Source organism: Nerophis lumbriciformis, linkage group LG35 (assembly GCF_033978685.3).
Source record: "Nerophis lumbriciformis linkage group LG35, RoL_Nlum_v2.1, whole genome shotgun sequence".
NCBI lineage: Eukaryota > Metazoa > Chordata > Actinopteri > Syngnathiformes > Syngnathidae > Nerophis > Nerophis lumbriciformis.
The window spans coordinates 22,346,382-22,357,500 of NC_084582.2; the positions used below are offsets into that span (position 1 = coordinate 22,346,382).

The window sequence follows — 11,119 nt, forward strand, 5'->3', positions numbered from 1 at the left end:
TTCACAAAATGGTGACACTCGCCCCATCCTTGTTTGTGAATGACTGACTAAGCATTTCATGGAAGCTGCTTTTATACCCAATCATGGCACCCACCTGTTCCCAATTAGCCTGTTCACCGGTGGGATGTTCCAAATAAGTGTTTGATGAGCATTCCTCAACTTTCTCAGTCTTTTTTGACACTTGTGCCAGCTTTTTTGAAACATGTTGCAGGCATCAAATTCCAAATGAGCTAATAGTTGCAAAAAATAACAACGTTTTCCAGTTTGAACGTTAAGTATCTTGTCTTTGCAGTCTATTCAATTGAATATAGGTTGAAAAGGATTTGCAAATCATTGTATTCTCTTTTTATTTACGATTTACACAAGGTGCCAACTTCACAGGTTTTGGGTTTTGTACTTTTTGAGGACATTTAACAATACCATGATAATAATGATAAACGTGACATGAAATGTTCAAATCGCTACATGAAATACATAAAAATGATTGTGTTTTCTAAACTGAATGTTTGCCGTGTGTCACAGGAGTACGCCCTGGCCAGGTTCGACGCCTACTTCCAGCAGAAGAAGATGTGGGCTGTCTAGTGAGGAAGATGACGAGCACGGCGGTCTTTCTAGCGGATGAAAAGATTATTGCTTTATGGCGCTCTGCGTTGAGCGTGTTTGCTGGCTGTGGCTGGTGGCGATGCTAGAAGTCAATCACTAATCCGCGTGCTACTGTACAAACGTGATACAGCCCAACGTAGTCGACGCCACGCTAGTCTGCGCTTCTGCATTGCTTGATTCTAATCTAACATACAGTAGGCCGTGTCAGGCAGGTCGAGGGGTGGATTTCAGTTGGGGCGAGACTGGAAGCGTTAACATTGCATCAATGTATTGATCATTTTGTGGGTAACCCCAACTATGTATATTATATATAGACCTCAGTGGTACTATCGCACCTCCGGGTTAGTGGGCTTGTTATACCTATTATGTGTGCTATTATTATTCACGCTCTTTTAGTTAACATTTGGTATTCACGCCAGAGAAGGGATTTTGTTGCATTTTGTCGAAATGAGCGTATATTTCATGTTTTCTGGGTCACATAACCCAACCCAAATGAACAAAGTCAACCTTTCACGGACAGTAGAACCCCGCTAGTCACAAAGTCACGTTTACAAGAACCCCCATAGATGGTGAAAACCGCAAAATCATGGATTTGGATTTTTGCCTATCGTTCACAATCATTATTGGAGACAAGAAGACAACTTTTTTTTTTTTTTTTTTTTTTGCATTCTACTTTGTCATAATCGGCTCGTTCTAGGTGGCTAGCAATGCAGCTAATGGGAGTAATCAATTCTACCTCTAAATTACTTCAAAAAAGCATCCAAAAACCATTACCTGTGTAATAACTATGCCGTAGCAACATTGTTATTGTAAGAGCCAACAACACTCACTCACTCTTCCCCATGACTGTCAAGTCGTTGGGGGGGATAACTGCGATGAAGAAGCAGCCAGTCCGTGCCAGTTCCCACGGTCCTTAGTGGCCGTCAATAGCTCTGCGGTCGACAAGTCCGTCCATGTCTTGATGTTGTCTGTCCAGGATTACCGTGGTCTTCCTCGCTTCCTTCCATCCTCTAGTGTGCCCTGCATGATGGGGTGTGTGGCCAAATCAAGCTAATTTCCTTCTTTTGACTGTTGCGAGCAGGGGTTCTTGGTGACGAACGGGTCTTTCGACTTCACCTTTCATTGGTTTTGTGTTCGTGGTATGTTATCTTGAGTATTCTTCTGAGGCGTTTGTTTTCAAAGGCTTGTATTTTCCGTTCTGATCCTACCAGGAGTGTCCAGGTCTCGCATCCATAAAGTAATATTGATGTTATTAGGGATTTGCAAAGTTTGAACTTTGTCTTAATGTTGCTTTTCCATATTTTGCTTAGTTTGGTCATTGCTGCTGGTGGCGATCCGAATGCGGATTTCCGCATCACATGTGGCATCTTTGGCCAGTGTTGCTCCCAGGTATTTTAAATCTGGACACTTCCTCCAGTTGTTTTCCATCCATCATTATGTTGGCCCTTGAGTTCTTTGAGGTGTTCACCAGTTCCTTTGATTTGGCTGTGCTGACCTCCATTTCACAGGCACCAGCTGCTGTGCATAATTTGTTTGTAAGGTCCTGCAGTTTGGAGTTTCAGCCTGCCATGAGGTCGATATCATTTGCAAAACGTAGAGAGCGAACAAGGAGGAACTCTTTTTTTCCAACGTAGTAACACATCGGCCTGTTTCAGCAAGCTTGCTACGGCAAGAGATAAGCCAGCTTCCACGTTAGCACCTGAATTGCTTTTGAGTCTGTAATGCAATCTGTACTGACTGAAAAACATTAACAATCCAACAGTATCTGTAAAGTATTAGCCCACATTTCATGTTTTGTTTGTACACAGATAGCTCGAAAGTCTATGCAGTTGTAATAACACGCATGACCTTCAGCATGTATCATGATCAATTTTGAATCACTCGATGGACAGTTGTTCGTTTGGTCCAGCTGACCAGGGATGTTTTTTACGTTTTTTTTTGGCTAAGCACGTCCAAGTTCTAGGCTTCTGTCTGCTTCAACATTTCACCCTTCCTTCATGCTCGCTTCTATAAGCAACAGTTCGTCCTCTGTATACTCAGGTTCAAAAAGATATGGTTGTGAATCCTCATTTGTCCAAAAATAGTCATCTTCGTTGTCTGTTACCAAGTCTGCCATGATTAGAAAACACAAGCGTTTGTTGCCGGAAGGAACTCAGTTGAATAAAATGACCAATACGGTAAATATTGATCGTGTTACATATTGTTAAGAACATGTCTAATGTTACTACACTTGCAGTGTGTATATAAACCTTGATGCAGGGTTTTGAAGGCTACAATAGTGACTCCCATTAGCTGCATCTTTCAAGCCTATTTTTTAATCATCTTTAAAACCCTTTAAAAAAAGACTGGTGTTCTGGGGCCGTATTTATCAAGCGTCTTAGAGTGCCATTTTACACTTAAGTCCTGAGAATTTGCGAAATTTAGTCCTACTCTCAAACTTAAAGGGGAACATTATCACAATTTCAGAAGGGTTAAAACCATTAAAAATCAGTTCCCAGTGGCTTATTTTATTTTTCGAAGTTTTTTTCAAAATTTTACCCATCACGCAATATCCCTAAAAAAAGCTTCAAAGTGCCTGATTTTAACCATCGTTATATACACCCGTCCATTTCCCTGTGACGTCACACAGTGATGCCAATACAAACAAACATGGCGCATAGAACAGCAAGGTATAGCGACATTAGCTCGGATTCAGACTCGGATTTCAGCGGCTTAAACAATTCAACAGATTACGCATGTATTGAAACGGATGGTTGTAGTGTGGAGGCAGGTAGCGAAAACGAAATTGAAGAAGAAACTGAAGCTATTGAGCCATATCGGTTTGAACCGTATGCAAGCGAAACCGACGAAAACGACACGACAGCCAGCGACACGGGAGAAAGCGAGGACGAATTCGGCGATCGCCTTCTAACCAACGTTTGGTATGTGTTTGTTTGGCATTAAAGGAAACTAACAACTATGAACTAGGTTTACAGCATATGAAATACATTTTGCAACAACATGCACTTTGAGAGTGCAGACAGCCCATTTCAGGCGTGCTAAGAACATATATTTTTCCACAATTTCAGCACTCAGGTTAACCATACCTAAATAGACACAAAATACTGCATTACACAAGACTACTCGAATGATTGAAAAAAATAAATGTTTTTAAGCTAAATTATTGGTAAACACAGTTTATGTATAATAATTTACGTAAAACTGCGAGTAATGAATAAAGTTTTCATCAATTAATATATTCTGTAGACATACCCTCATCCGCTCTCTTTTCCTGAAAGCTGATCTGTCCAGTTTTGGAGTTAATGTCAGCAGGCCAGGGAAGCTAGGGTCTTTATCGTTGGAAATGCATCTGCTTTGAGTGTCGCAGGATATCCACACATTCTTGCCATCTCTGTCGTAGCATAGCTTTCGTCGGTAAAGTGTGCGGAACAAACGACTGACCATTTCGTCGGCTTTCCCCACAGCCTCGTATTTTGAACAAATGTCGTCCAATTTCTTGCCACTTTCGCATCTTTGGGCCACTAGTGCAACTTGAATCCGTCCCTGTTCGTGTTGTTACACCCTCCGACAACACACAGACGAAAGTGAGAAAATGGCGGATTGCTTCCCGATGTGACGTCACAACGTCATCGCTCCGAGAGCGAATAATAGAAAGGTGTTTAAAAATCGCCAAAATTCACCCATTTAGAGTTCGGAAATCGGTTAAAAAAATATATGGTCTTTTTTCTGCAACATCAAGGTATATATTGACGCTTACATAGGTCTGGTGATAATGTTCCCCTTTAAGATTAAAAGCTATTTATCAACTTTCTTAAGTCTCAGAATCACTCCTACTCTCCACGATATTTAAGAGACCTTCAGAGGTGTCCTAAGTGGTTAGGAGTTGCCAGCGGGGTATGGCACTGAGGCGAACGTTCAGGGAGCGGAAGGATGTCCTGGCTTTGTTTGATGACGAGCAGCTGATCAAACGGTATCGTTTAGACAGAGCAGGTATTATTTTTGTCACAGATTTAATAAGGGGCGTCATCTCATCAGCAACATCACGCAGCAGAACTAAAGGTCATCACAATGCTTCGATATTTCGCCACTGGGAAAATGAATTGGAAAGAAAAGGAAACATTTATTTTTTATTCATTGCCGATATTGTTTCTTTGTTTTGTATTATTTTGTAGTTTATTGTCAAAATATACACTCCCATTGTCCACTTAAATATTTCTAAGATATTTCTTTATTCTTAGACAAGGGATTCCCTTCCGTGATTGATCATTTCTATGGACACAGAAATGACGTCACCTATAATTCCATTTACGGCACATAGTAATGTCGTAATTCAGCTCTGAGTGTGACACTTAAGATTCAGTCCTACACTTTGCTGAAAGTGTGAGTAAGACGCTTGATAACTAACTTTCAGCGAATAATTTCTTTACTCATAAGTCAACTCTTAGCAGACTTCTTAGGAGTAATTTTAAGACGCTTGATAAATACGGCCCCTGTTCTTGTCTCTCATAATGATTGTGAACGATAGGCAAAATTCCCACAAAAAAGTGCAGTCCCCTTTAAGGTATGTGTTTCACACATTCACACAGTGTAGTACTGCAACAATAAATGCAGTCACACAACTGTAACGGAGGCTGTGCCAACTGAACGTCAGTAAACCTCACTACCCCATGCCTAAAGAGCTTTTGTGGACACCGAGTTGACAGCTCATTCTTTTAGCTCAGTGCCTAGCGCACACCCCTATTTCGGGGGACCCAGGTTCGAGCCCCGCGCAAAACAGACACAGAGGCTGGACCGGCATCATGTCTTGCTGAAGCGAAAATGTAGAGTTTCTCTGCTGATTGTGCCACCAAACCACTTTTTATCTAAGTCGCCATTAAAAAAATACAATTTAAAGCAGAAAAAGGATTCCTGCAAATAAGCTCGGATCTACTGTAGCAATATTGGACTTAGTAAGTTCATTATACTGTACAACTGCTGTATGTCCTTGTCGCTCACACTGACCGTTCTGACATGTTCTGTGATGAGTAAATGCAGTTTGAAAATGCACCTTTTAGAAAAGTCTACTTTACACTTCAACTGTGTGAGTCTAGCTGAAACAAAATTGCGGCGATACGTCGAGTACGTTTCCATGCACACAATATCAGTCCTGACAACATTTAGGCCTTTTTCGTGCTCGACACATGTTGCTGCTCTCTAGCTAGCATTTGGTTCTATTTCCTGTGCGGAAACCGCCTCTCTTCTTCCCTTTTCTAACCAACTTGCACAACAGAAAGTACGCCTTCGGAAAAATGTTCTTCGCATAACTTAGCGACCGTGATTGGCTGGCTTGTAGAACATTACTTCCTGTGTGTGTACGACTCATTTAGAGGGCACAGACGCCTTTTACTTTGACTTCAGATCAACATTTGCAATAAAAAAAATACAAACTTTTTAAAAACGTCAATAATCTACTTAATAAACAATTGTCAACTTTAATCATTTTGACGATATTTACTATATTTTCTCAAGACGTGAATGTGGTGTGCATGGAAACTTTACTTAACTCTCCATTGATCATCAGGGAACTATTGATTATATTTTTGCAATGAAGATCCTTTTTTTTTTAAAGACAGACGCAAGCTAAATGTTCAGACTTATTGGCTTTTGAAGGTTGCTTTAAGCTTTTTAAATAAATGTCTTCAAGCATGCTAAGTCAGTTTGCACCATAGTAAGTCAGTCAGTGCTCCGTATCATGCTAAATGAGATAGCATAATGCTAAACCAGTCTACATCTACATCATGCTAAATCTGTTAGCGTTGTTTTAAATGTGTTAGCATCGTGCTGAATATGTTAGCAGCATGTGAAATCAGTGAGCATAATCTTAAACATGTTAGCATCATTCAACATCAGCTAGCATCATTTTAGGATTGTGTTACATCAATGAGCATAATATTAAATTGGTAAGAAGCATCAGGCTGAATGAGTTAGAATCATGATAGCATCATTCGAAAATCGGTTCGGATCATCCTAAATCAGATAGCATTATGCGAAATACGTTAGCATCATTTCGAATCAACTTGATAAGAAGTATCAGGCGAAATGAGTGAAAATCACGCTAAATCAGTTTGCATCATGCTAAATGATAGCATCATTCAAAAATCGGTTTGCATCGTCCTAAATCAGGTAGCATTATGCTAAATACGTTAGCATCATTTCGCATCAACTTGATAAGAAGTATCAGGCTAAATGAGTGAAAATCACGCTAAATCAGTTTGCATCATGCTAAATGATAGCATCATTCGAAAATTGGTTCGCATCGTCCTAAATCAGGTAGCATTATGCTAAATACGTTAGCGTCATTTCGCATCAACTTGATAAGAATCATCAGGCTAAATAAATTTGAATCATGCTAAATCAGTTTGCATCATGCTAAATGATAGCATAATTCGAAAATCGGTTCGCATCGTCCTAAATCAGGTAGCATTATGCTAAATACGTTAGCATCATTTCGCATCAACTTGATAGGAAGTATCAGGCTAAATGAGTGAAAAATCACGCTAAATCAGTTTGCATCATGCTAAATGATAGCATAATTCGAAAATCGGTTTGCATCGTCCTAACTCAGGTAGCATTATGCTAAATACGTTAGCATCATTTCGTATCAACTTGATAAGACGTATCAGGCTAAATGAGTGAAAATCACGCTAAATCAGTTTGCATCATGCTAAATGATAGCATCATTCGAAAATTGTTTCGCATCGTCCTAAATCAGGTTGCATTATGCTAAATACGTTAGCGTCATTTCGCATCAACTTGATAAGAATCATCAGGCTAAATAAATTTGAATCACGCCAAATCAGTTTGCATCATGCTAAATGATAGCATAATTCAAAAATCGGTTCACATCGTCCTAAATCAGGTAGCATTATGCTAAATACGTTAGCATCATTTTGCATCAACTTTGCTTCGTATTTTGTAATGTTTACCTACGAGATTTTATCGAGCGATTAGCATTATGCTAAATACGTTAGCATCATTTCCTATCAACTTTGCTTCATATTTTGCAACGTTTACCGACAAGATTTTATTGAGCGATTAGCACTATGCTAAATACGTTAGCATCATTTCACATCAACTTTGCTTCGTATTTTGTAATGTTTACCTACAAGATTTTATTGAGCGATTCGCATTATGCTAAATACGTTAGCATCATTTCGCATCAACTTTGCTTACTAGTTCGTAATGTTTACCTACGAGATTTTATTGAGCGATTAGAGACCTGACGCGATGAAAGTTGCACTATGCAATGACCTAACCGCTGACCGATGTGTTCATATGTATATCAGTACTGCAGAATGCAGTGTTATTTGCAGATATACATGTATCAGTACTGCAGTATACAGTATTATTTGCTTATATACATGTATCAGTACTGCAGTATGCAGTATTAGTCGCTTATATACTGTACATGTATCAGTATTCCTTGCTCACCAGTGAGAAAAACCCTAAAATGTGATCCAGTTTTACCTCATATTTTCTTCTAAGAGTCGTGTCACAATGGAAGGAAGTCAAAGTTATTTTGTGCAACAGTCGATGCTGCTTTGTAATGTCCAGTAGAGCACTTTCCATCTAAAGAAAACTGGACTTGATACTTGGATTTGTTTGAGTCGGTTTCTTTTGCATGTCTTTTGTATCCCTTCTTATATTTTACCACTAAACTTGTTTTTCAGTGTTTTTAGCGTTTATCACGATTTTGTATTCTCTTTATCTTAAAAAATCATTCTGAGCCCAGATTTTTTCTTTTGTTGTATAAAAACAATGTTGTTGGGTTATTGTCATGTAACAGTACATGTAGAGGGGGGATGTCCCACTCCTAATATTCTTCACATTTATGTTTATTAAAGTAAAATAAAAATGTCAAACTATGCTCAAGTTCAATAAAGTGGACTACGTACAGTTTTAATCAAAAATCCAAGTTATTATTATTATTATACTTTTGGTGGCATTTAATGGTTTTCACGTGGCTTTGCACACTTGAGTAAAGGAAGATGTATTAAAATGTATCGCGACCGTCATCTTCCTCCTGTAACATTTTGGTTTGGACCAAAAAAAAAAAATGACGAGTCGACGTTAGCCATCCATCATAACTGTTCATAACTGTTAAATGCGTATTTTAATGACATACGTTTGAAGTTTTTCCTCTTATTCTAAATTATGATTTTGTAACAGTGCATTTTCTTTCATTTTTGTTTCACGCCAGTAGAAAGTCGGACTAATAGTTGACTAACACAATTGCTGATTCGCATGTGGTACAGTAAATATTGAGCTTCAGCTATGAATACATAACTTCTATGTTTACTGATGAAGCTGCATAACATGGTGTATAATAATTCTGCTTTGCACAAATAAACAGAACAACGGGAAAATGCTTTGTGTGTTGAAATATGTATTTGTTCATAAGTAGCAAGTATGCTTCTCAATACAACTGCATCATTATTTTCTTAAAAAAAACAATTGACAGAAGAATCAAACTATTGAGCATACTGTATTATATTAATACTTTTTAATATTGATTGATTGAAACTTTTATTAGTAGATTGCACAGTACAGTACATATTCCGTACAATTGACCACTAAATGGTAACACCCCAATAAGTTTTTCAACTTGTTTAAGTCGGGGTCCACGTTAATCAATTCATGGTGATAGAAAGATTTCACTGATTATCTGAGTGGAAAACAGTGGCGTACCACAGAGCTCAACACTGGGACCACACATGTTTGACATGAATTCTGCAAAGGTGACTGTAGTATTTGCAGATAATACTGCATTCTGTCCAGAGGAACACACACACTAGAGCAGGGGTGTCAAACTCATTTTTAGCTCAGGGGCCGCATGGAGGAAAATCTGTGCAAAATCATGGCATTAAAAAAAAAAAGATTGTTTTCTTTGTCTTACTTTGGCCAAAAATAGAACAAACACATTCTGAAAATATTACAATAAAAATATAGAAAAAAATTCCGGCAGCGGTAAAGTTTAGATCCATGAAGGAAAGAAGAAAGTGAATGAATGTTTATAACTAAATAAATGTACATATGCATTAAAAATTGGTTTTCTTTTGCATTGTTTTTTTTAATGAATTAAGTAACGTTTATGTTTTCCAAAACACAATATAATAATAATAATAATAACTGGGATTTATATAGCGCTTTTCTAAGTACCCAAAGTCGCTTTACATGTAGAACCCATCATTCATTCACACCTGGTGGTGGTAAGCTACTTTCATAGCCACAGCTGCCCTGGGGTAGACTGACGGAAGCGTGGCTGCAATTTGCGCCAACGGCCCCTCCGACCACCACCTATCATTCATCATTCAATTCACCGGTGTGAGTGGCACCGGGGGCAAAGGGTGAAGTGTCCCGCCCAAGGACACAACGGCAGCGATTTTTGGATGGTAAGAGGCGGGGAGCGAACTAGCAACCCTCAGGTTTCTGGCACGGTTGCTCTACCCACTACGCCATGCCGCCCGTATATAGAATGTGAGATGTGACAGGATAATGCATACATTTATCATTTGTTTTCTAAATTTTCAAAAACCTAATTTTTATGACTTGATGGGGTCCCTGGGACCCCATTTTGAAAATTCATAGCATCAACACTGATAACAGCAGCAGGCGGCTGTGGCCTGCGGGCTGGTTTTAGTACTAATCAAATATCCTCCCGGGGGCCATAGATCATTCATTCCTTGACTTTGCACTAGACCAATAAAAACAGTAAAATTTAACACATTTAAAAGATGGTTTGATTATAAACTGATTATCCTTAAAATAATTACGGTGGAAAATATACTCAAAGGCACCTAATAGATGATAAAATAAGATAGAAATGTCATTAAAATATAATACAAAGTAATACTTCAAAATAAATAAAAAAACATGATGTTCTGAAACAAAAATAACTTGATATTTTTACTGTACTTGAGTTGTGTGTGGAAATATGGGAAAATAAGTATAAAAGAACACTTCCTTGCAACTGCAGTACTGCAAACAAGTATAGATACAATACACACAATACCCTGGCTGCCACACAATAATGAACAATACATTTTGAAGGTGAACACAACCTTGAGGAAAAGTAAAAACATGAAGAAAAAAAAATGGTGGCATCAAAGCAAGAATGGAGTGAACAGATGAAGGAACTACTGCATGTTTAATTGTGATCATGTGACCATTGTAGACCTGAAACATGGTATACAAAAACTCCAATATTAGGACATCAGTAAAGCAGACTCTACAACGTGAAGAAGTATCAATGACTACGTGAACGTGTTGAGTTCAGTGAAATGTTTGGAATGCAAAGAATGAAGGAGGGGTCAGAGGTCACTGACCAGGGTGCAGTTCTTCTCCAGTTTTAAGATGAGAGCAAAGCAAACAAAGAAAATGTGCTTTGTGTTCCACACACACCCATATATATATATATATATATATATATATATATATATATATATATATATATATATATACATATATATATATACAT

General features: G+C 38.3%; 1 protein-coding gene across 2 annotated transcripts in view; it reads left to right on the forward strand.

Moving 5' to 3' along the window:
• chka (choline kinase alpha) overlaps window positions 1-9,189 on the forward strand; it is a 76,849-nt gene extending 67,660 nt beyond the window's left edge. Inside the window, exon 12 of one of the 2 annotated variants that reach the window (XM_061927902.2) lies at window positions 523-9,189. In XM_061927902.2, the coding sequence (XP_061783886.1) occupies window positions 523-582 (60 nt within the window). In that variant the 3' untranslated portion in view covers window positions 583-9,189. The remainder of the gene's footprint in view (window positions 1-522) is intronic. The other variant, XM_061927903.2, reaches the window with a different exon arrangement.
• The last annotated feature ends 1,930 nt before the right edge of the window (window positions 9,190-11,119 follow it).